Source organism: Parus major, chromosome 2, assembly GCF_001522545.3.
Source record: "Parus major isolate Abel chromosome 2, Parus_major1.1, whole genome shotgun sequence".
Taxonomy (NCBI): Eukaryota; Metazoa; Chordata; class Aves; order Passeriformes; family Paridae; genus Parus; species Parus major.
This window is the reverse complement of record NC_031769.1, coordinates 23,000,018-23,024,872: the sequence shown is the minus strand read 5'-3', so window position 1 is coordinate 23,024,872 and position 24,855 is coordinate 23,000,018. Positions and strand designations below refer to the sequence as shown.

Here is a 24,855-nt window from a genome sequence, read left to right as displayed (position 1 = left end):
TTATGCACTGTCATGTAATTTTGAACACTAAATTTAATTTGCAAGTGAACAAATTTTACTTGCAAATATAGTATAGTCACTTTCTTAGTTTCCTTCTAGTTCCTCACAGGCTGCTCTTGGTTTTACTAAGCAATTTGGTATCACAAATTCCTGTGGGCTCACCAATTTTTCTAGCTCTTCCCAAGTATGAAGACAGCAAAGCTATTTCAGTAACAAAACTCATTTGTGCTTGGTATGATTAACATATTAACATGTGATTACTTTTCTCCATTTTTACAAAGCTGTGACTAACACAGTAATTTTTAATGGTAATGCTTTGGGAAAAGGACATTTTGAAATTCTACATTAATAGATCCCAATAACTCCCGGGCTTGTCTTGGCACTTCCATTAACCTAATGTAATATTAACCCTGCCGATATTACAGTGCTTTATTTTGCAGTGCAGATGGCTAACGAGGTATGAAGTACACGCTTTTTTTTTTTTAACCCTCTCTTTTTCTTATCTCCCCCCTCCCGCTGAAATAGGACCCAATTCTATGTTTTAGGCTGCCGTTTCATAATACCTTAGTCTATGCATCTACCGAAGGCAAAAGGAAAAGTGAACACTGCGTTTCCCTCGTTAAGTGACCACTAGAAGGATCACGAGGAGACAAAGCTCTCACCAGGAAATCCTGCCCTCTCCTGGGAGGCAGATTCCAGACGAGAGCCGCAGGATACAAGTGCACGTTTACATTTCAGGGCTCCCCCTCCAAAGGCTGTCCCGGCACTCGCCCGGCCGGCAGCTCCTCGGTAGGAGGGAGACATGGAGCTCCTGGAGCGGGTCCAACTGAGGGCTACAGCGATGATGAAGGGACAAGGGCATCTCTCGTGGGAGAAAAGGCTGAGGTTCCCGGATCTGTTCAGCCTCAAGAGAAGACTGAGAGGGGAACTCATTAATGTGTAAAAATAATCTGAAACCGGGGTGCCAAGAGGATGAATCCATCCTCTTCTCAGTGGTGCCAAGCAATGGGACACGAGGCAACGGGCAGAAACTGATGCACAGGAAGTTTCTCTTGAATATGGGGAAGAACTTCTTTACTGGGCAGGTGACCACGCACTTGTCCATAGAGGCTGTGGAGTCTCCCTCACTGGAGATATTCAAGAACCATCTGGACAGAATCATCTGACGTGCTCTAAGACGACCTTGCTTAATGAGGGAGTTTAGACCAGACGACCCACTGTGGCCCCTCCAACCCGTCCCATTTTGTGCTTCTGTGTCTCCCCACCGCTGCCACCGCCCGAACCGACGCCCTGCAGTAAAACTCCCCTGCCCTCCCCTTGCTCCCGCCCGCTCCCCGCGCTGCAGCCGCGGCCCCCCGACCCCCCCGGGGCCGCTCTGGGCGGAGCGGGGCGGGCGCTGGCAGCGAGGGGCCGGCCCGGCGCGGAGCCGCTCGGCCCCAGCAGGCGGCGCTGTGTGGCCGCCGCCATCACCGCTCCCGCCGCTCCCGCAGCTCCGCGGCCGCTCGGGGCCGAGAGGGGCCGCGGCTTCCCGGGCGCGGGGAAGGGCCCTGGGCTGGGCCGAGGCGGCGGCGGGCGGCGGCGCGGGGTCACGGCGGCACCATGGGGAAGCGGGATAACCGTGTGGTGAGTAACGCGGGCAGCCCGGCTGGGCTCCGCCGCAGCCGCGGCACCTCCGGGCGGGCCCCGGCGCAGAGGCCGTGGGGAGCCGGGCGCTGCCTCGGCCCGGGAGGGCCCGTCCGGCCGCCGCCGCGCCCCGACCGCCGGGATGGGCAGAAGGGGCCGCCGGAGGGACAAGAGCAGCCCGGTGCCGGCGGGGCGGCCCGCGGCGGGCCGGAGGCTGCCGAGGGCCGGCTGGGTACGCGGCGCCGGGACTGGGGTCCGGCCGCGCTTGGGGCCCCGCCGGCGGGCGACAAAGGCGGGCCGTGCCCTGCGCTTTGCCCCGCCCGGGCCGAGGCGCCCCGGGATCTGCCGGAGTCCCGTGTGGGTGGGTTGTCCCTCCCTCGGCACGTGCTCGAGGCTCCCTGGCAGAACCTCTGATTGCCTTGTCAAATCCGGCAGCATCGTGACTGACGGCTGCTTTGTGGTCTGTCGAGGGAAGGAGATTAAGATGCTGGCCTGGTCCGTACAAAAATAAAATGTTCCCAATGGGAGTTGCAGCAGTCGCTGAAGTAGCTCTGATCCTAGCTAAGCCGCATTTCCTTAAACTTGGTGTTCATGTGTACCCGAGATCTGAAATTGAGCTTTACACAGCACTCTGCTGCCTCGGGAGCCAGCGCTCAGAAGGCAAAAAATGCGCTTCTACACACCTGACTGCAGAGCCTGAGTTCATACATAACTGAAACACATTCATCCTTCCTCCTATTTTTCTTTAAATGTTTTTGTACCAGTTAGCCTTTTACCTTCTATTCGTAATCACTTAAACAGTGTAAGTTTGCTGCTGAATTTTATGACTAAACACAAATCATAATACTTTATTCCCTTTCTCCATTTCTTGTATATGCCATGAGTTTGTACTTGGATCTGTTCACATCTTGGCAAACCTTGGTGTATTAGTATGGTAGTAGACATGAAGGACTCAGATATTGTATAGACTGGTGGCAGAGTCCCTCTGATTGCTTTGCTGACCTATCAAAAAATGCAGTCTATTAAGAAAGAGTTGACAATGCTTCAAGACTGGATCTGTGATTCAAATGTCCTGTAAGGTTTTCAGGTCTGTATTTATTTACTCTTTATTTTTTTTAATGGGACAACTGGGGTAAACCTACCAATGCCAGCAAATCTTTATCTTCCTATAAAAGGTTAATTATGCCATCATGGCATAATGCATCCTACAGACAAGTTATAATATAGGACCCTTTGCTCCTCATGTATGATCGTGGAGATTTCTCCTGTTACTATCTGCCGTGTCCCTTCTTAAATACAGCATAGTTTTTTACTTTTTGGAAGTGGAAAACAAACATGCTTTTTGCACATCTACAGGACACTTGCAAGGCAGTAATAGTACTGCTTGCCCAGAGAAACCTGCCTGACAGCAGGTGTCTTACACTTGTCATGAGCAAGGAAGCTATGCAGCAAATACCCTGGTTAATACCTGCGTGAGGAAACTGCTGAAAGAAGAAAATGAATGTGCAGACAATCACTTTCTTTACTGAGAGGGCATTTCCATGCTCCTTCTGGCTAGTGACATGCAGTTTGACAAAGTAGTATAAATACTTTTCAGAAATGTTTATTGGTGAAATAATTCTTCATAAATAAACCTGGTTGAAATTACAAGAACATGTCTTAAGACATAAACCTGGAATATAGAGCCATACACAGTCATAAAGTACTTGCTGTGGTAAAGTTAAACAAATCCACTGAAGGGAGGAAGCTTCCTAGCCAGTTATCCAGGGGCAGTTTGAGCAAGTAGAAAATCAGCATTTGACAGCTGTAGCATCTTCATGTAGAGAGTTTTGTTGGGAAGTGGTAAGGTGTTCATTACTTGTTAGCTCAGGTAGGAAACTAGCTGATTTTTATTTAAGAGCAGCATGAGATTTCATTTTTTAAAAAATAATTGCGTAAGAAGAGCTTACAGATACAAATTTTTGAATGACAAAAGTCAGTGTGCTCGCTGGAATGAGCCAAGTTTCTAGTGAATTTAATACATTGAAATTACCTTTCTTTAGTGAAAACTGGGTTAAAATAGTGCTGTCCTGCATTCCTAAAGGAGCTCCTTTTCCACTCAAAGCTGAACTCAAATTACAGAAGTTTTCTTCATTTTTAGATTCGTCATGTGAATGCCTTTTTAAGTGTTGTAACTACTTGAGTGCATACATCCATCTGCTACTTGTTTCAATTGGCACACCTCCGTGTTTATTTGCCCATGTTAATTAGCCTTTTTGTGTGAATTAAAGCAACAAAGCAAAGCCCCAAGAAATGGCAGAAAGTGTCCCCTTAGAGCTGCAAAGTCAGCTTGAGTCAAAAAATGCTCCACTTCCAGAAGTCCTTGGATTGCTTCAGAGTGGTCCAGCTGGTGAATCTCAGCCAAATTTGTGTGGGCAGTGCTTCCTTTCAGGCAGATGCCTCATCCCAGGCAGAGCCTGAAGAGCCTCTCCCAGGACCAAATGTATCCCCAAGAGCTGAAGGCCACCAGCCTGCTTGCAGTCCGGTCCAGAAACTCAGCATTGCTGTGGTCACTGGTTCTGCAGTGGGAGCAACAGGAGGGGAGGCAGCAGCTGCTGCTTGTGACAGCTTTCACAAATGCTCACTTACTGTGCATGGTGGTTTCTGAATGCCTGATAAAAAACAGTGTTGGACATGTGAGAGCTACACAGATGGTCAAATCTTTGCTTTGGATCTACAGAATGTACTATTTAAAAAATTGTCTCAGGTTGGGCAACCAAAGCAAGTCATTTTTTGGCTATTTGATCTTTCTCCTCATCTCCAAGCTCAACAGTAAGAACAGTGCATGTTATGTTCTGCAGAAATCAAGTGTTGGGATGACATAATGATAAAAATGAATGAAATAAGGGGATATATGTACCTCCTTCTCACATGAACAAAATGTTGTTGACATAAAAATTATGGAAGAGTTTTTCCATTAACTGGTGAGGTGGATTATGAATTCTACATTTTAATTTAATATTTTATAACACAAAAAGGATGCATAGGTTTGAAAGATGGAATACCTCTTAACAGTTGGATTATGTTTGGTTTTGTGGGTTTTTTCCTCCTTGAAATATCCCTAAGTCGCAGAATTTTGATACATGTATAATTGTAGCAAAGTACCACTGCTCGCTTGTTTTGGGGCAAGAAATTTCTTGCAGAATTTAGTGACTCCTGTCAACAATTTTGAACAGAATTTTAAAGGCATAGGATCAGTTGTCCTAGTGAGTGAGAGCTGAAATTTAATTACATTTTCTATATCCCAAGGAAGACTATTTCAGAAATCATGATATTGTTCTTAGTTTGCAAAATCATGGCTGAAGGAAGGGAATTGTTGTAAGGAACATGGTCTTTTTGTGGATCAGTTCCTTCTGCCACAGTATAACTCCAACTGAAAGCACTTACCTGAATCTTTCTGCCATATTGAATCAACTCAGTTTAGCTAAATATTTTATATTCTTAGAAACAAGTCATAATTATTTTTCAGGGAGTGATAAAAAGTTTCTGTGAAGAAAAAACAAGATATTTTGATATCATAGTGTAACTGATGAATTTGGTATTTCTTCTTGTTGTTTCATATTCAAGGCTTATATGAATCCCATAGCTATGGCCAGGGCACGAGGTCCTGCCCCAAATTCAGGACCAACAATACAAGACTACTTGAACAGGCCAAGACCAACATGGTAAGTGGCACTGCCTGTCTACCCTTTTGGCCTTTCAAGTAAAAGATTTGTTCCCTCTTACTAAAATGTCACTGGTGCCTACTTCTTCTCCAGAATATCCAGTAACAGATTTTGAAAGATTTCTTGTCTCTGGCCAAGGTGTTCTATTTTAAACATGTATTCAATCTCGTCTTTTAAAAACAATAGGATATAATTTTGAAATGTGTATTTTACATTTGTCTATATTTTTTTGGCAACAGTTTCTCAGAAAAGGAAAATGTAATTTTCTCTCTTTCTCAAATTGTAATTACTAGACCCTGTAGATAATATTTAATTTGTAAACAAATTAATCTCTAGAAGAGCCATTTTGCTGGTACATTCTTAGAACCCAGTTTACCCTACCCAACAAAACCATCATTTTGAGATATTATCAACAACTTCCTTTATGTTCAATCCCTCTGCCTGTCCTCATGACACATTGGAGAACAATTCACCTAATTGCAAAGTTAGCTTTAGATCTTTTGGAGGGATTTAATGACCGTACTTAAGTTATTAGGGTTAGGTTACCATATGTGTAACATCTAAGATGCTTTCATTCTCCTTCTCTTGGAAGTTCAACCAAAGCTAAACTTCAAAAAAACTCCACAGAAAAGTTAGAAATTGAAGAATGTATTTTTAATTGTAAAAATTGTGGTCTATCATCCTTTTCATACAGGGAAGAAGTGAAAGAGCAACTAGAAAAGAAAAAGAAAGGATCCAGGGCTTTGGCTGAATTTGAAGAAAAGATGAATGAGGTTGGTAATGTTATTAGCATGTATTAGTTAATACATGATTCTTTTTATCTAATATGCTACTTCTGTTATCATTTACAGTATCAAGTAGCCATAATATTTCACTTCACTGGAGCTTTTAATGAGTTACTGTTTTGTTTCATTTATGTTGGAAATTGAGTTTACAACTTCACCAGTGAAGAGCTACTTTCAGTTCAGAGAAAAAACTATATAAAACATTTTTTAAATTGCTGGTGAATAAAACTTGACCTTGTTATAAATGTAAATATATGTATACAAACACATGTGCTTATATCAGTAAATTAAAGTGCATTTTCAGGTATGATAAACCAAAGTTGTGCTAATATTCACTTGTTTAAGGTCACAGAATCCAAGTACAGTGAAAAAAAGTGTGTTTCTGGAAATAGATGTCTTTGGCAAGGAATATACATGTAATATTATTATGGGAGAAGGCACAAAGGATGGCTTTCAGTCAGATAGGACTGTGAAGCACTTGTTTTCTCTCACCCTAAGCTGGTTACAACACATGCTGGTTTCCTGATATAAATGCAGCTGTTCTGATGTTTGTGTTCTGCACCTACTGAAGATCAGCACAGTATTAGAGAGTTTCACATGTAACTCCTGTTGTGAGTAAGGGAAAAACCAGTATACAATGAATTTAACTGTTTCTGTTCCTTCTTGGGTCCTGGTATCTTGAGATAAGCTTCAGTAATCTTCATCATTGTATGTAAATTTCTGGTTGAAGCAGATTATGCTCCTCCTCTGTTATTGGAAGGGCATAGCACCCATAATACTCTTGCTGTACCTTTTTGCCTAAGAAATTGTACCAGGATGTGGAGGGCCATGGGGTGCTGTTCTGAGAGCATCAGTTGTTCTGCACTCTGAGTTTTAGCTTGGTGACTTTGGTTTAGTATTCTATCATACTCTTTCCTGATTTTATTTTTGCTTAATGTGAAATAAGTGAAATTGGCATGCATAGAAGCTACCAACCTTTCAGGTTAGCACGGTAGGAAAGGATGCAGGGACTCATGAAATGACTATGAATTATTCCTAAAGCTCCTAAGAACAAATCTCTGAATGCCTGAAAAGATCACAAGGCTCTGAACAAGGTTCTGTCTCCTGTATTTTACTGACAGTTGTCAGACATTTCTGTTTAAAACATAACACTAGCACAGTCTTTAAAATAATGAATCACAGGCTGTTGTGAGAGACCCCTCAGGTAGCTCTGGGTGCCTCGTATATCAAAGTACACAGCCACAGATGCTGCCTTGGTCCGTGGAAGCACATTACACAGTGCATCCTGGCTAATCTGCCATGTCCCTCAGCAGCTCTGTTCAGCTAATTCACAGTGTGCTGATGTGGGGATCTGTGTATCATCCTGTATTGCACAGGTTACTTGATTACTGGTCTTTCTGTCCCCTCAGCAAACAACATGTGGATCACCGTTGTTTTGCCAATTCAGTACCAATACAGCTTCATTGTGAGGATCAGAATAATAAAGAAGGGAGCACACGATGTGTCTGACAGTGCAGATTGAACCTAGCAGCCTTTGAGTTTCAAGGGGGCAGGCTGGATGTTTCACAGCTCATTAAGAGGACACTTTAGGTAAATCTAGAAACCAGGTGGGGAATTAAAAAGGAAGAATGAGAGGAGATTATTATTCATTCATTTGGTGTACTTGGGCTATAACAGAATAAGAGTGTTTCTATGAAGATGCCTGTATTAATTTGATATAATTACTGCTGACACCAACAAGGCCCAAAATACACACTAGAGACACCCATACGTTGAAGAGGGGCTGGGAGAAGTTGTCTCGAAGTTTTGTTTCAGGTGATTTTTAGAACTGAGACAAAAATCACCATTTTTCTGGTAGGGTACCCTGGTTTTCTAAAGTGCTCTAGCAAGAACACTGTGATATAAAAAAAAGAATACCATAATTGATGACCTTCAAGATAAATGGCAATCTCTTAAAGCCAAATAACTTGAACATGAAGTGTGAACTAACACTGTATTTTGCTGAATAATAATCTTCTGCAAAATCAAGTGTATTACAGCTTTGGATAACATTATATATTGTTTATTTTCTGTGGGTTTTATTAAAATTATAATGTCAGGTAGAGGAGAGCTTAAAAAAAACTGTTCAGAAATGACCTTCCTGTTGCCGTTTGGCTTTGTTTTCAGAATTGGAGGAAAGAACTGGAAAAACACAGGGAGAAATTACTGGGTGGAAATGAGAGTTCTTCCAAAAAGAAGGAGGTAAGTTGTTTTCAGTTGTATACATTCTCTGTTTGGAACTGGATTTATCATCTGTGTTGCCAACACAGAATTTCGTGAATACATTTGAAAAGCTAGCATCAAAGTTTATAAACCTAAGTGCATGCCAAAAAAAGATGATGCTAAAGTAACTTTTGTTTTATTCTATTTTTAAGAAAAAGAAAAAGGAAAAGAAGAAATCTAATAGGGTGAGCAAAATTTTCAGTTTTCTGAGCTTTTTTGCTTTGGGGGGGTTGTGGCTGTTTGTCATTTAAGTTCTCTTGGAAAGAGAAAGTATAGCTCTAATTTTGAATTTAGATGTTAAATTAACTTACTTTTATTTAGAAAGGGTTTGCATACATTTGGTACAAGGAAAATTAAAGGGGGGAAAAGAGCATTAAGTAGATACTATTAAAAGAAAAATGTTAGAAGTGGTTTAGAAGTTTATTTAAGAAAAATCTATGTAAGACCAGCTTCTTAGAAGTAAAATTGTAGTGGTTATGCTTTGAAAATTAAGACATTTTAAAGAGAGTGTTTGGATAGGTTTTTGAGTATTTTCCAGACAAAATGCTGCATCTCACAAGCTTCACTTTTTGTTGTGTTTGGTCAAGTTGTCTTCATCTTCCTCTTCTTCATCAAGCTCTGATTCTTCCAGCAGTTCATCTGATTCAGAAGATGAGGTAAGAGCTAACCTATTGGAATCTATCATATTTTATTCATGAGGTTTATTTAACACAGATTTTGATAGTATGTTTTAGAATATTTTGAGGGGCTGGTTTGGATAAAACCATTTTGTTTTTATGCATTTGGTATATATAATAAAGTCGTGGATTTTAGACATATATATCTAGTCAAAAGTTTTTATATGAACGCTACAGATTTTGGCATCCTGGCTTGTAAACTAGATCCATTTTAACACTGAATTACTTCTTCTGATAGAATCCCCTATCTAATCATGAAAATGCAAAAATACCATGTTTACTTTCTAGCAAATATCTTTGTTACAGATAATCAGGTTCTACAGCGCACATCTAAATAATAAACAGAATCTAGAGAGCTTGGATTTTTCACCAGTTTGCATTTTTTCAATGCAGAAGAGTTATGAAGGTCCTCCACTAAAATATTCAATTGTAGTGTACTTTATTCTTCAGGAGAACATTATAACATGTAGGAATTTGATGTTTCCTTTTCTTTACATTTAATGCAAATCTTTAATTCTAGTGAGATTAAATTCAAGTTTGTGTTTTTTCTTCCTTTTCTACAATATTTGTGGATAGGATAAAAAGCAAGGGAAGAAAAGAAGGAAAAAGAAGTATCGCTCCTCACGGAAATCTTCAGCAAGCACAACTTCAGAATCGGAGTCAGACAGCAAGGTAAATACACAGATGTGTTGTTCTTGGCAAGATTTCTTGGTTGGTGTTATAAAAGCATAAAGATTTCTGACTTTAATATATATTAATACGGGTTTTCATCTTCCACATTTAATGCCATGTATTCTCATAGGGCCTGAGCACCACTTGTATCTTCCACATGCAGTGTGGAATCTGCCTTCACTGGCCACTTGTGTAAAGATCAAAAGCCTTGGATCTTTGGAAGATGAACATGCTTTATTCCAGCAATTTGTAGTCATTTTTTTGAATCCAGGCATATGCAGCTTTTGTGCTGCTCAAATGTTTAATTTTGATACTACATGAACACTTAAAATGCCTTTTGAATATACAATTTAATTGAACACCATATCTGAAAATGCAGGATAGAAGTGGCCAGAACATTGTCTTTCTAAATAACTGAGTAGTTTCCTGTTGGACAACTGAGCCTTTCTCAAATACATATTGAATTGAAGTTGTCTTTTTCCTCTTCTGAAGTGTAGCAATGTAGGTAAGTGGGCTTTACTGAATGAACAAAAAAGTGAAGATGCATGAGGCAGCTTGTTCTGTTACATTAGCATTTTTCTGTCTTACAGTGTATAGTTACTGTACTTCTTGCTAAAATATTAATACTACAGTGAGTTTTTAAGATTCTCTGTGTAGACTTTATCACCAGTTTTCATTGGAATACCTAATTTGGTGGGATATAAGTTGTAATGAATGACTGTTTGCAGACACCTATGAATTTGTGCTAATGGGAGGTTAAAAATTTTTCCTATATAAAGGGACCCAGAGATACCCTTACTTCAGAAAACTCATGAAGATACATGAGGGAAAATTAATTAATGTTTAACCTAGTCTGATCAGCAGAGATGGACATGGATAAAGCAAAAATATTCCCAACTGTTACATATTACATATGGTTACAGCAGTGATAGCTCATATCCTTCCCAGAGGCTCTCTAATTGTCCAGCAAGGATGCTCTTACCTCATGCCATACAGACCTTACCATGATGCTGGATCAGGAGATTAGCAGCTGCATCAAAATTACAGCTTTTTATATAATTCTTGTCAACTGCACAGTAGAAAGGACAATCTTGAAGAATTACCTTCAACAGACATAAAAAGAGTATTGGTCAGACTGCTTTGGAGATTTCTTCCTTTTTCATGAAATGATTTTGTTGTGATTTGTTTTCCTTTCTGTTTAGGATAGCACCAAAAAGAAGAGATCAAAGGAGGACTGTGAAAAAGAGAAGGTATTTTTATTCTTGAAATCCTTTGATCAGAACTGCATTTTGCATACATAATGGATATATCTTTTTTTAATATTGAATGCCTTACTTTACATCTGTCCAAACCCACACAGTCAGAAGGTATTCAGTGCACCCAATTTGAACTAGATGTTTGGTTGGATTCAGCTCCTGGTTTAGTAATTATTGTTAGTGAAAACCACTGGATCTGTTCTTGTTACAAAGGTAAATGAAAACTGTATCTAATCTGCTATAGTATATCAGCTGCATCTTTAATGTTTTGGGGTTTACCTTTAGCTGTCACATTGAGCTAAAAATGTGTGTGATGGTATTTTTAGTGGCATACCTGGATAGGTTATTGACTTGTTGCTATAAATTAAGAAACTTAAGTAGAGGATCTCTTTATTTAAATGCTGTCATAATTACAGATACTATACTTATGACAGCTGTGAAGAATTGCAAAGAAAAATGTATTAGCTTAAGAAAAATGACCTTATTCTGTCATTTCTCTAAGCATGAAAATCCTCTCTCCTTCCCACCACCCACACCATTTTGTACACTCATCCATTATCTTTAATGTAAACAATCTAATTGATTTCAATTTTTGTTATTCATACACTGTGGATAAACTAAAAATGCCTTCAGAGTCCACCTTAGTCTTTCTCTCCAGTTAATTTTCTTTCTTATCATGTCTTCTCTGGTCAATAGTATTGACTTTGTTGTACAAATTCTCCATTGCATAAGGCAAATGTACTGATTTCCCCCCCCCCCCCCCACTCCTGCTTCTATTTTACAGTGTCCATTTCCCATCTCATCCTTTTGAATGGCTTCTCTTTGAAGACCAAGTATCTGCCAAGGTCCCTTATTGTAGCACTACTTCCACACATCTTTTGAAAGCAAGGGGCACTTGGGGACTAGAGGTCTTCTCCTACCTGCAGATCCCCCATGTGTCAGATGGGCTGCATCCTGTGTACTTGTCATGAGGTGTTGTGGGAAGTTTCTGGTCTTAGAAACTGAGTGAGAGAAAGTACCTTCAGTCTTTAAGAGCACATTGCCTTGTCCAGAGCAAAGCAAGTGCAGGGAGCAGAAAAGTAGCCCATCAGAACAATCTCACACAGCATCAGAAATTTAAAAAAACTCTTTTAAATGCACAGGAATAAAATATGATGTATTGGAAGTACAGCTGGCAGGGACAGCTTGTCCTGGTTCAACATGAATACAGAGGGAGCTTTTTCTTTCATGAACAAAACAAGAGTCTGAAGCTATAGTGTTTGTATGTATAAAGACATCTTCAGTTACTATTTACTTAAAAGTGGTGAAATGTTCTATTTTCAAATGCTAACTCCTGCATGTATTGTTATCTAAAATAAGAGACTGATGTTATTCCTCTCACTTTTAGACAATGGCTGTATCGTGGTAATAAGAAAAAGGAATATACAGAAAATTATTATTTTCACTAAACGTTGATTTTAACAGTTTGGTAGGGTACTTTGATGATGATGACACAGTTAGTTTAATGTCAATAATATTTTAACATATTTCACAACTTAGAAGTGATATTTCAATCTTAAATTTTAAGTAGAAGTTTTATAAAATGTGAAAGCTCTGACTTTACTCACAAATTATTATTTTGTGTAGGAAGGTAAAAATCACCACAGGAAAAGGAAGAAAGCAGATCGTGATGGACCTTTATCATCAGAATCTGTATCTGAATCGGATCAGACAGAGGAGGTCAGTGTGAATCCTTAGTTTCAGATGTTATAGTGCTTGTAGCTTACTCATTCACCAGCGAGTGAATGAACTAGCTTAGGTTTAATACATTGTTAAAACTCTTCTGCACTGTACAGGTGAAATTGAAGAGTGCAGTGCACTAGAAGTTGTTTTTATTTTTTCTTTTAAAATAAATTTTTAAGGATTGTTTAGCTTCTATCACCTATAAGTAATTTTGAATTAATTTTCTTGAGAATCAACTTCTTATGGATACTACATTTGGTTTAATTTTCTTTAGGTGCAAGCAAAAAAGAAGAAAAGCAATGAGGAAAAAGAGAAAACAGCAAGTATCCCTCTTACTGTAGTTTTAGGATATAAATACTCTGTAAAGAAGAATTTTTCGCTCTTTTACCTATCTGTGTGGTATCAAGTAGGGGAGCAGTTTGCCACACAGACATCAGGCCTGTTCCTTTATTAGCATTGTGTGTAATTCCTTGGTAAGCCTCCTCTGCTGCCTTGGAAAGGGCTTTGGGACATAATTGCTGCAACATCAATGCCATTATAACTCTTCTTCCGACCAAATAAAAAGCTGCCAGCAACCTGTTACTTTTCTTATATTTTTTTATTTGTATCTGTTGGTAAAAGTGAGAGGAAGGTTCAGCAGTGATTTATATAGAATACAAATTTACCACATGTACCTGAGGTTCCTCAGTTAGGAGTATAGTGGGTTTGGGATCCTAAATGCCCACTTGGGATGTGTTTGTATCTGTCTCCCCTGTCAGCAGCAGTGTTCCTTATCAGGCATCTCAGTTGTCCTCATGAGGTAGGGCAAAGGGAAGGTCTACATTAGTTACCTAAAAATACAGGCATAGGAGTCTTAGTGATACTTAGTACACATTTTTCCATGGAACTTGTTAGTTTTTTCAGACTCATGAACCATTTTCCATAACATTTCTAGTGATTGCTTATGATCTTTTTCATAAAATATTTGTATGTATAAGGAATATGTATAAAACAAAGCTTTAATACTGATTGTTTCATGTATGTAATGCCATACCCATTTGAGAATTTCAGTTGAAATTCTGTTTGCAAAAAGACAAGATTGCATCTCTTAGCTTCTGTATTACAGTGATCAGCATACTACTTCCAGGACTGAATCCAGTAGGGTTAATTTGAATGTATTTATATTTAGAGTTGAGATCACAATTGTTTTATTTTAAACAAGGTACAAGTGATAGTCTAGCCACATGCAGTTGAGCTATTTAATTTTACACAGTGAATTTAAGTACTTACTTTAAAATCTGTAAACATTCTAGTTATTCCCAAATATGTCACTACTGGTCAAAGCACTTCCTTATTACTTTCTCAGTAATCTATAATGCTCTGAAAATAATTTAAAATATTAGGAAATGTAATAGTGATGAGAGGTGTCAAATAGCCATACCATGGTGGAGATAAATTTAAATTGAAGACTGCTCATAGTAGTGCAAATTGCTTGGTAAAGTATTTATTTTTGTGATTTCTCAATAGGCTTCTGTAGAAACTGCTTTTGAAATATCTTTCAAAAGATATCCTTTCTGTGTTCTCATTTTGCATTAGCAGAATGTAATACTACAATACTTGTAATTACACAAGAACTTCCTTTTTTTTTTTTTAGGATAAAACAAAAAAGAGAAAGAAGCACAAGAAACATGGTAAAAAGAAGAAAAAGAAGACTGCTGGTTCAAATTCAGATTCAGAATAATATTTTAAAACAACCGGAGACTATCAACAGAAGTGCAATGACTAAAGGAAACTTAAACTGTGAAATGACAGCAAACTTTACCAAACTGCATGAGTTTTCCTGTGTTTTAGAAATATTCCTAATCTTTCAGTAGCCAGCCAGATGCAGCTGTGCTAGGAAAGACTGTTGTTGTTGCCTGCTGCTTAATACATGAGGTACAACTTTTATAAAATTCCAGTAAGTGGTGTTAGATGTTTGAGACAATATGAGATGGTAGGCCAGCTGAGATGTAAAATATTGGAAAATGAGAGTTAAACTTTTTAGATAGTAAAAATAGCATTTTGAAGCATTAGTAATAGTCTTTATTTGTAAATCACAACAAATTAAATCCCAAGTTTATCCTGCAGGTTAATATTATGCATAAACTACTACAAGCTGGTGTCTGCTAATGGAAAATTAATAACATTTAAAAGGCTGCCTTTGTAGAAATGTATATCATTTGCCCCATTACCGTCTCCATGCTTATGAGAAAGGGAATGCTACCATTTTGGCTACCTGAATGGGGTGCCTTTGATTCTTGCAAATCTCTGCTCCTTTTAATCCATGCATCTCTGCATTCCTGGGAAGCTAGAGCTATTGTCAGCAGGCTTTTCTGAATGAGCAGTTTTGAGCTTCCAAGCATGTGCTTCTGCATTAAGCAAGAGCAATGACATTTTTCAGTATAACTGACAGTCAAAACCTGAAGATTTTACCTCTGCTTTTACAAAATAGCGATAAATCTTTGCTAGTAAATATGCATATTTCATTTAATGTAATTTTGGTTTAATTGAAAACTTCTTGCAAACGCTGGTAGCTTTCTTTGCATTAGCTTTAGAATTGTTTTGCATGATTTGTACCATTTTTAAATTAACAAAATGCAGGTAATCATTTGTTGTAACCAGTTCTATGAATTACATTTCACATGCAGATTTTCATGTATGTATTTAGTTATAGTTAAGTTCATTGCTGTGTTTAAGTGCACACTTGCTGAAGTTATTTAGCATGTAAAAAGCAGGGTTTTGATACCTTAACAGCTTCATATTGAAGCTGATTTTACTCTAAGCAAGTTCAGTGGCAGATCTGTTATGTGACATGTCTTGTTAGATAAAAAAACTACTGCCAGAATCTCATTAAAGATACTGTTTAAACAGTTTGTATTTATATTTTTGTACTTGAGGGCTACAGAATGTTGACCTAAGTCATAAAGCTGTTTTACTTTAGTTTAGTTGCTTTATATAACTGAAAAAAAGCTTTTTTAAATTAAATGTGCCCACAAGAAAACACGAGCAACCATTTGATTTTAGTTTACATGAAATTCTCACTTCTTCACATCTTCCATTGAAATATTGATTGCTGGGCCTTCTGTTAGCCTTTAACAAATGCCCATCCATCTCAAGTAGTCAAATATAGTTTGTATTTTTGATCCACCCCTTTTTTCCATTGCACAGGTGCTAACTTAGAACTTACCTCTATTGCATATGGATGTTTCAAATGTTGTGTTGCCAAGAATTTCTGGACTTGTAAGACATTGATTCTTAGTCTGCAAACCGTAACTAAAATCTGTGGGAGAAAGATGATTTCGTATTGCCATATTGCCATTGTACAGAGAAATAGTCTTCAAGTTCTTGGGAAAATACAACCATTGAGTTGCAGCAATGTGCATCTAAACAACAGTAGTATTTTCATCAACTATTTTATACTGTTTGGCTTGAAGTTACCAGTTCAGACACTCTCGTCAATGAGGTTAAAATAAAAGTGATATGCAGTGAACAGAGGGGTTTGATTTGGGGTTTGTGTTTAGTTTTGTTGGGGCTGGTTTTTTTCTTTAAGTTGTGGTGTTGTAGTTTTGGTAAAAGAACCATAATGAACCATAGCATAAATGCACTGTCCTGTGTGATACCTTATTTGACTTTTACACAACCACCTGCCACAGAAAGAAATAAAAATGGAAATGAGACCCAGTCTTCCAAATACCTAAGCCGGTATGTCATTTTAATTGTGTGACTGTCACTATCTGTTCTGCTCAGCTGTGGGCTTCGACTGCTGCTGTCATGCTTGGGATAAAGGTGTAGCCGCTTAAAGGGCTTATGGGTTTTGTTGACTGAAAGGGAACTGCTGCAGTTTGCAATAAGTTAGCAAATACGTTGAGTCGGTTTTGCATGCCCTTTTTCCTGAAGGAAAGGTGGAGGCTGGTCTCAGCCCTTCAGCTTTTCCGATGTGCCCACGCCGAGGTCGTGAGACAGTGTCGGGGGTGTTGGGTGGCACCTACATCCACGTTCCAAGTTCCAGCAGAGGGGCAACGTAGAAATCGAGCAATGTTGGAGTAAGAGTGCTTTAATATATTTTTGCCTTCTGACAGCAGATGAACAAGCATTATTGTATGTGGTTTAATTTATTGTATGTTTTTTTAACTTTTAGCTCTTTTTTTCCCCACAAACGTTTTTAGAAATTTGAAATGCAGTTATTTTATTTTTTACGACTGCGGTTTTTTTGAATGCGCATTAAGACTTGCTCTCTGTTTCGCCTGTGTGTGTGTGTTCACGTCCGGCCTTCCCCTGCGGCCCCGCGAGCCCGCGGCCGCTCCGCACGCGTTGCCGGGGCAGCGGCGGCGGCGGCGGCTCCCGGCCGCCATGAGCAGGAAGCGGGTGAAGTTATTGGTGGACTCGCTGACCCGATCCTCCAAGCACTGTGAGTGTCCCCCGGGCTGCAGGAGCCGCTGCCGCCCGGCCGCCCCCCGTTGTTCCGTGCACATCCCCTATGGCCCTGTTCGCCTCCCAGGAGAGGCACTCTCCCGGCGCCCCCGTGGGAACAGCGGGTGGGGCGGGGGGGGATATGGGTGTCACGGCCCTGGCGTATCCCTGGGCCTGCCTTTTACCAGCTTAATGTACAACCTGCGTTTGCTTGTGTTTGGGCCGGGCAGTTAACAAAAGCGAAGTGGAATGTCTGGTGAAGCTCTTCGACACGCTGGTGGCCAAGGCCAGCAGCCACTTTGCGGGGGCCGGGTTCGACCGCACCGTGTTCCGAGACACCCTGCACAGCGCCTTTGGCCTGACGGATGAAGTGATGCTGGACCGAGGTGAGGCGGGCACACAGCTCCCAGCACCGTGCAAGGGGTTGGGATGACGGACGAGTGTGTCCGTACCAAACGGCGCCGTCTCGTCCCGGCCAGGACGGCAAAGGAGGAGTAATGGTCGGGAGCTGTTGAGAAAATGGCATCTTTTCTTTAAGCGGTACAGCTTTCCCTTAGCTCAGGAGAGCTCACGCTCTGGTTGGAGGCAGACCAGCCAGAGGCAGTCGTGCTGCCCTGCGGCCGATTCTGTCGCAGCCGCTGGAGTGTCATGACAGAAGAGGGCGGATCGCATTGCTCTTTTATCCGGTGGTTCCGCCGGGAGCTGCGGTCGCTGCTGGGTGACAGCTCTAGCTCAGGCCGGGAAGTCGCAGGAAGGCATTCCATCACAGCGGGTAACTTTGGGAATAGAGGCTTTGTGAACAGCATTGAGGGGCCTGGGCAGATAGTGCAAGGAAGTGAGAGAAATGAGCCAAATAACCCCTTGGAAATACAGTGATACCTGACCAAGGTACATGTTTATAGTCACTGTGAAATTGAATGAATGATCTCTGACATAGAGGTGTCTAGAGGAGTTTGTGGAGCAGGCTTGAGTCTGCCGTTCTTTCAGTCCTGGGCTGCCAAGAGCCACCCTTGGTTCAACTTTCTCCATGTCTCTAGCAGGAAAACCACTTACATGCCATAAAATAAAAACTTGTTGCAATTTTACGCAGCAAGTCAAGTGTTATCTTGGAAGATACCTCATATTACCTTACACATTCTTAAAAATTATTTTAATGCTTACATGCAAAGGGGCTGATTTCAGTTTGCAAAAGCAAACCTGTTGACTTCTAAGCAAACCTGTTGTCTTCTAAGTCGAAAATGCTTGGCTCTTCATGGAGAGGTGTTCCTTCAGCCAACTAACTAATTAATACTCTAAAATACAAATTATTATAGATGATAGTGGATGCTTTGAATTCAACCTTGGATTTTAATTACTATATTACAGGCTATATGAATAGTGAAGCCATGAGACTGAAAGGTGCTTAGGGAAGGGAAAAGAAAAATATTTTGTTACATGACAGGAGGTTATTTTTCTTTGTATATTTAATATGTATTGTTTCTAGGATTACTTTATCCAAAGTTTTCCAAGACAAAACCTAGTAATTTAAATCTTAATCTGTATGTGGAATTATCCCTTATTTTAAGGTTTATTTGCTTTACATCTGCAAGGGCGCATACTTCCTGTAGTGATTTAAGCCAGGAAGGCAATAGATCAAACAAAACCTTACCAGGCAGGATTCTGGAGTGGAAGATCAGTAAACTGAGGGGCAGAATCCCTTTCATTGTTACATTTTAGAGTCAAGAATGGTAATCTTACCTTGGTGAAAGCAGACAAACATCTTAAGAAGAAATACAATTTATAATTTTACTGAATTTAAGAAAACATTCCTTTTTTGTGTTTCCCTATCATATAAATTTGTATAATACACTTCCCAGTGTTCAGTACTTTTGATAGAAGCAACACTGGCAACATCACTGTGGTGGAATGGGTGGAAGGCTTAGGAGTATTACTTCGGGGGACACTGGAAGAGAAGATGAAATGTAAGATTGATCTGTATGCTAATATTTAGTAGTGATGAATTAATAACACATTGCTTTTGTTATAATTTAGTAGTTACTCTTATGAAGTATTTGGTAATTTACAAGTTTTCTTTTGTATAGTTTAATGCAATGAAATTGAATTCTGAAATGGCTTCTTTGAGACAGAGGGGTTTTTTTTTCTGTGTAAACTGCTGTTACCACAGGCACCACCTTATTTTGTTGCTTACAAAATCTTGCATTTAAACTGAAGTTTATTCTACAGCATACACTTTTTACAGAATACGTGTTTCTGTATTCAGACACAAAATTAGAAAGAAGCAGATTAATCTCTAGCGTTAATCTTGGCTAATTAACAGTCTCAAGCTAAGCAAGACCAGTGCCAACATTCATTTACTGGCACAGTGGGGACACAGTAGCAGTTGCATTAGCTCCAGCAGTTCTTCTGCTTGGAAGCAGAAATGGAAAAAATATAAGATGGTACTGAGAACCTCCATAATAATGATAAAGATGGAGGAGAAAACATAGCAAGAACTCTAGAATTTTAAGCAGCAGGGAAAAAAATAGAGCATGTGGGTTGAAAAAAAACCACAATAGAGAAAGGAGAATGACAACATGTTGTTTTCATAGTTCCCAGGTTGCAGCATTAGCCATCCCTACTGCATTATATAAATTCATCTGGGAAGTGGTCAGGGGTGGTACAGCATTAGAATGTGTGTCCAGGATGTAATTCAGTGTGTCAGTACAACCACAAACAGTAAAATACACATTCCTGCTCTAAGGACTATAGAAGATACTAGTGTGTAGTGATGCAGTGTTGTTTGTCACAAGTGTTTGCCAGGATTGTTTCAGCACATACATGATAAATTTGGCTGAATTGATAATGCTGTACAATGTACAGTTGACATTTTCTGTCTGTAGGTAAAAGCTTGAATGCTATGTGATTATGGTTTGTAATCAATTTGAAATTTATTTGTATTTCAAAAGACTGCTTTGCCATTTATGACCTGAATGGTGATGGATACATTTCAAGAGAGGAAATGTTTCAAATGCTGAAAAACAGCCTTCTCATACAACCAGCAGATGAAGAGCCTGATGAGGGAGTTAAGGACTTGGTAGAGATAGCATTGAAGAAAATGGCAAGTACTTACTTTGTGTGATATTGAGGGTCTTTCAAACATTCACTAACAGATACTTAAAACCTTTCTATGAGGTAACAAAATAAGCTGTCTTATTTACAGTGGGATTCTGCAAATCTCCTGAGGAAAGCCAGAAATATAATCCAGATTTAATGAGTCCCAGTCCAGTATTCTCATATGAAACTATTAATTTAGTATGTGAATGTACTACAAACTTTATGTATAAACTAGCATGTGTATATGTGCATACACATTTGTGCATGCCCAGTCAAAGCAAAACTCCAGTCAGAAGTAGAAAACTCAAAAGTGTAAGCTGCATTTATTCCAACAGTACAGGTATCTGCAGTCACTTAATTTTTAAGTACATTTGTATTTTATCAACTGATCATGAAATGTCTTTACCCAGTTTATGTATTCTATTAGAATACTAAACTCAAGGTGTGGTAGCATTTAAGAAAAAAGGTGGAAAGCACTTACTAATGTGAAGTTTGTCTCACAGTGCTTAATCCAGAATGTCAGCTGGGGACTGTCTGTCAATATTTTAATCGAATCAAGATACATACTCTCCCCTTCCGTGGCAGTGGACAAAAATTTTCACTTAAAACCAGGTGCTTCATTCCAACCCCTTTTATTTAAGCCCATCTTTTCAATTTTTCAATCCCACCCTTTTTGCCTTAGGTAAAGGCAAGTCACAGAAATCGTTTCTGAGCAGAGACTAATGACCTCCAATTTGCAAATCAAACTAAAAATAGAATCTATGTTCTTTAAACACCTTTTAAACAAAACTACAATACAATAATCCTTTCCTGAAGTGTTCCTTTCCTTTTGCAGGACTATGATCATGATGGCAAGCTTTCTTTTACGGACTTTGAAAAAGCAGTCAGAGAAGAAAGCCTTCTCTTAGAAGCCTTTGGACCATGTTTGCCAGACATAAAGGTACATTAATCTTGCGTTAAAAAATGCACAAGCCAATTCCTTACAGACACTTGCACCAATCCTGTCAATGTCAGCATGGAGCATCTTAGGCCACTGTTGGGTTCATCCTCTCAGTGCCGGTTCTGCTACCCAAAGGTGGCCCCTGAGCACTCCCACTCCAGGGGTGTCGCAACAGAATGCTGCAGATATTAATCTCATCACTAAGGGAAATTTCAGTCCTTGACATTGTCATCCCAGTCTCTAACATTCCTGTTTCCATCTAGTTTATCTCATTCTGCAGCTGGGCCTTCTTGTCCTCCATGCCAGATCATTCCTTGGTGACACACTCCTACTGCTGAGCAGTTAAATAATTTCCCCTTCAACTGTAACTTTGAATGTTCTGGCTGATCTGCCAGTGATGACACTGTTAATGCTATGGATTTACCTTTCCTAAGCTAAAAAGCAGGAGACAGTCTTCACTGCATACACATTTCAGTTCAGTACCTTTCAGTGCAATACCTGTCTGACTAAATAAAATCCTGTAGTTAACTGAAAATTAACTTTTTTGTTTGTTTGTTTGTAACAGAGCATTATCGCATTTGAACAGAAAGTTTTCCGGGAAACTCCTAAATAAGAACTCCAAATTGTAACTCCATTGCTGAGTACTGTTAAACGGGGTCTTTGTCTTCACCATTCTTCGTGATACAGTAAAAACAGTAATAGTTTCAACTTGCTCCTAAGCTTCTGTAGTCCTTTGTGTTACAGCTATTGAATAAATTAATTTACTTTTGTAAGTCTACCTAAATAGAGTTCTTCCCCTAAATTATAAAATATGTTACAATATGAGGTACACAGGACAACACTGCAACAATAATACAGTATATTGGTTTCTTCATTCCAAGTAACAAACTGATACAATTTTTAACAGGGAATCACTGGGAAATACGATACAAATAAAGTTGGGGTTTTTTTACATAAAAAAATAAAGTATTTTAAACTATATTCTTTACAAAAGGATGGTTGGAAGATGCTGCCAGCAGTATCTATATTCTTCTTCTCTGCTTTACAAGTGGTTTGGCTGAGCTGCTCTCTGGCTTTTCCATAGACCTTGAAACAGAATCTGCTACCTAAATTGGAAGGGAAAAAAATTTAGTAACCTGTAACCACACATTTTTAATGCTCATTTTAGAGTAAGGCCCCACATCTCCAAGATTTGAGTATTGGGGAGGATTTATTACTAACATCACATTTGTATTGAATTTTCCTGCTGACTAGAGGAAAAAGGTAAAAGCAAAGGCAGCATTAAACACAAGAGAGGTGAAACTTGGAAGACTTAGCACTACCATTTTTGTATTTAACTACACAAACTGATTTCAGATAATCAGTGATAGAGTGTCATCTCCCTTCTTCCTAACAGAGGTGTTTTCAAGCAAGGTTTAATGTGCTTTATAAACTCAGGTATTTCAGGAAACAAAGGGAAAGCAGAAACATGTATTCTGATGTATTTAAGAAATATATTTAATATAAAGGGTGCTTATTTATAAACTACACACTTTCAAATCATTCTAGTTAGTCAAGGGAGCTTTTTCATATCTTAGTGTACGTGAAATGTTCTATCAAGGAATGTTTGACCTGCTAATTGATTAATATCCTTCATAAAAGGTTATGTAGCTTAACACATGCTTTTCAGCATGGAATTTGTGATTCTGTACAGCTTTTAATGGCATAAGAAATGCTGGAGCAAAATTACATTGAACTCTGACTTCCATTATTTTCCTTTCAGAAACTAGATACAAGTAGCACACTGGAGTCAGCAGGACTGCCTCCAAATTTATCATGCCTTCACGTGTGGGGAAAAAAAAGTGTTTTACTAAAAATCACGTATGATCATGCACTGACATTTACACTTTCTCAAGTGTAGTGTAAGAGGTCTGACATAGAATTGGCCTGCAATATTCTAGATTGTGGAAAAGTTAAACAGTAAGAGCACTAGCTTTAAGTGGCAGATAAACTGATAATAAATGCTGAATAAAGCTATCAGAGACTCACTATTTTAATGGATAACAAGCACCTATGCTTGAACTATCAGAACTTTAAGAACCCATACCTCTTTCAGCTTATTTCGAATTAATGTAGCTGAAGTATTCAAAGACTCATCATCCATATCCACTTTAGGTATTTCTGGTAGTTGTGGACCAATAACAACTTCAGTATTGTCCTCACTTGTTCCAATGAGGGAAAACTTGTTGCCTTCTTCTCTCTTCCTCTTACGTTCTTGCAGGTGAGTTGTACGAGGCATAAACCTGTCAATTCCATTGTAAGCTGGAACCATTCTTTGCTGCATTAAGGAAGCTGGTGGAGTATGTCCTCCTGGATGTACACTTGGAGTTAAAGATGTGTTGTGACCAAAGTACCCAGAACTTTCAGCACAATTGTTATCGTAGTGTGGAGATGTTAACAGGCTCTGATTCTGATTCCCAGATGGGTATGTTGTGTTGTGGGATACCCCAGGAGAACTTGTAAAGCAGGATGGATCCCAGTTACTGGCTACATGTGATCCCGATGTACTCCAAGGACTGTCGTGCTCAGAGCTCTTTGAGGCTGTCTTCTTAGGGCCTTCTACTTTCTTTAACACAAAGCAATCTTTAAAACAACAACAAAGAAGCACATTCACTATTTCATGTCATTATTAGTTTTAATACCCAAGAACAAAACTTTTGATATAAATGCAGAAACAATACTGGTGATATTTGATTCCCAGTTACCTTTCTGTGATATTTTTTCAGCTTCAAATACAACAAATTCAACTTTCAAACCAGTTTTCCAATCTAGCGCCTTTGCTGGCTTGTAACATTAAAAAAACCCAGACGTTTTGATGTTAAAAATCAGTGGGCTTACTCCCTTTAGCAATCCTCATGCAATGAATATTGTCTAATTATCTAATATTATCATGCAATGATATCTAATATTATCATGCAATGAATGATATCTAAGTATCTGAGCACAGGGAAGAAGCTTGTGCTCAGCAATTTTCATATTCCTCAGCTTGTCCAGCCTTCAGTGCTGCCTGGGAAATTTGTGGTAGGGGAGCCTTTGTAAACACAGTCCATTCTTAACATTCCCTCAGTGCAAAGATGGGGGCTGGAGAAATTTTTTTGAAGGTTCTGGTATAAGTCATCTTCCTTCTAAAACTTGCTTTGGCATGCCTGAGGAGGCTGGAACAAGGGTGAAAGTGTGATTCCAAGTTTCCTGACAGTGCTTTAAATTTCTGGTAACACTTTGAAAGAACACAAAAAGTGAAGGAAATACTTAATAATTAAAGCTTAAGCATTTCACTACTTTAGTCTTAATCAAAGCCAAAAAAATTACTTTGAAAAGGATATAGTTCTCTAAATACTGAGAGACATCTCCCTGTAAACATACTTAAAATGGCTCTGTATTGGGTTTGCATGGCCTGGTTTTTTGTAGCAGGGGGCTACAGGGGTGGCTTCTGTGAGAAGTTGCCAGAATCTTCCTCAGTGTTGGCAGAGCCAATTCCTGGTGGCTCCAAAGATGGATGTACCGCTGGCCAAGGCTGGGCCGATTAGAAATGGTGGTGATGCCTCAGTGGTAACAGGTTTAAGAAGGAAGATAAGATAAAATAAGTGTTTGTGCAGTTGTAACTATGGCCAGAGCAGAGCCAGAACGTGAGAGGAGCAGCCCTGCAGACACCCA

At 39.4% G+C, this 24,855-nt stretch overlaps 3 protein-coding genes across 8 annotated transcripts in view; 2 read left to right on the top strand and 1 right to left on the bottom strand.

Moving 5' to 3' along the window:
- The first annotated feature begins 1,462 nt into the window (after window positions 1-1,462).
- FAM133B (family with sequence similarity 133 member B) lies at window positions 1,463-16,417 on the top strand. Of its 2 annotated transcripts, XM_015619020.3 has the most exons (11): window positions 1,465-1,623; window positions 5,230-5,327; window positions 6,022-6,100; window positions 8,279-8,353; window positions 8,527-8,559; window positions 8,962-9,030; window positions 9,628-9,723; window positions 10,926-10,973; window positions 12,606-12,698; window positions 12,976-13,020; window positions 14,335-16,417. In XM_015619020.3, exons 1-11 carry the CDS (start codon window positions 1,600-1,602, stop codon window positions 14,419-14,421), a joined length of 747 nt encoding a protein of 248 aa, XP_015474506.1. In that variant the 5' UTR covers window positions 1,465-1,599; the 3' UTR covers window positions 14,422-16,417. The 2 variants fall into 2 exon arrangements, with proteins under 2 accessions (XP_015474505.1, XP_015474506.1); XM_015619019.3 differs by lacking the exon at window positions 14,335-16,417 and having other exon boundaries at window positions 1,463-1,623; window positions 12,976-13,276.
- Window positions 16,418-16,857: 440 nt separating this feature from the next.
- Window positions 16,858-21,946, top strand: EFCAB1 (EF-hand calcium binding domain 1). 3 transcript variants are annotated; one of them, XM_033511847.1, is made up of 6 exons: window positions 16,858-17,127; window positions 17,360-17,515; window positions 18,986-19,090; window positions 20,075-20,226; window positions 21,058-21,162; window positions 21,728-21,946. In XM_033511847.1, the coding sequence occupies exons 1-6, from the start codon at window positions 17,070-17,072 to the stop codon at window positions 21,773-21,775; spliced, it is 624 nt and encodes a 207-aa protein (XP_033367738.1). In that variant the 5' UTR covers window positions 16,858-17,069; the 3' UTR covers window positions 21,776-21,946. The 3 variants fall into 3 exon arrangements, with proteins under 3 accessions (XP_033367738.1, XP_033367737.1, XP_033367736.1); XM_033511846.1 differs by lacking the exon at window positions 18,986-19,090 and having other exon boundaries at window positions 17,000-17,127; window positions 21,728-21,875; XM_033511845.1 differs by lacking the exons at window positions 16,858-17,127; window positions 17,360-17,515 and adding an exon at window positions 17,522-17,901 and having other exon boundaries at window positions 21,728-21,875.
- RBM48 (RNA binding motif protein 48) overlaps window positions 20,519-24,855 on the bottom strand; it is a 7,689-nt gene continuing 3,352 nt past the window's right edge. For all 3 annotated transcript variants that reach the window (XM_015619015.3, XM_019005751.2, XM_015619014.3), the window contains 2 exons: window positions 23,249-23,784; window positions 20,519-22,268 (listed from right to left, as the gene is read on the bottom strand). In XM_015619015.3, the coding sequence (XP_015474501.1) occupies window positions 22,185-22,268; window positions 23,249-23,784 (620 nt within the window). In that variant the 3' untranslated portion in view covers window positions 20,519-22,184. The remainder of the gene's footprint in view (window positions 22,269-23,248; window positions 23,785-24,855) is intronic.

Coding starts and splice junctions, on each gene's coding strand:
- FAM133B (XM_015619019.3), top strand. CDS start 1,600: ATGGGGAAGCGGGATAACCGTGTG. Junction 8,560..8,961: donor AAAAGAAGAAATCTAATAGG/GTGAGCAAAATT, acceptor TGTTTGGTCAAG/TTGTCTTCATCTTCCTCTTC. Junction 9,031..9,627: donor CATCTGATTCAGAAGATGAG/GTAAGAGCTAAC, acceptor ATTTGTGGATAG/GATAAAAAGCAAGGGAAGAA.
- EFCAB1 (XM_033511847.1), top strand. CDS start 17,070: ATGAGCAGGAAGCGGGTGAAGTTATTGGTGGACTCGCTGACCCGATCC. Junction 19,091..20,074: donor ACTGGAAGAGAAGATGAAAT/GTAAGATTGATC, acceptor GTATTTCAAAAG/ACTGCTTTGCCATTTATGAC. Junction 20,227..21,057: donor AGATAGCATTGAAGAAAATG/GCAAGTACTTAC, acceptor TTCCTTTTGCAG/GACTATGATCATGATGGCAA.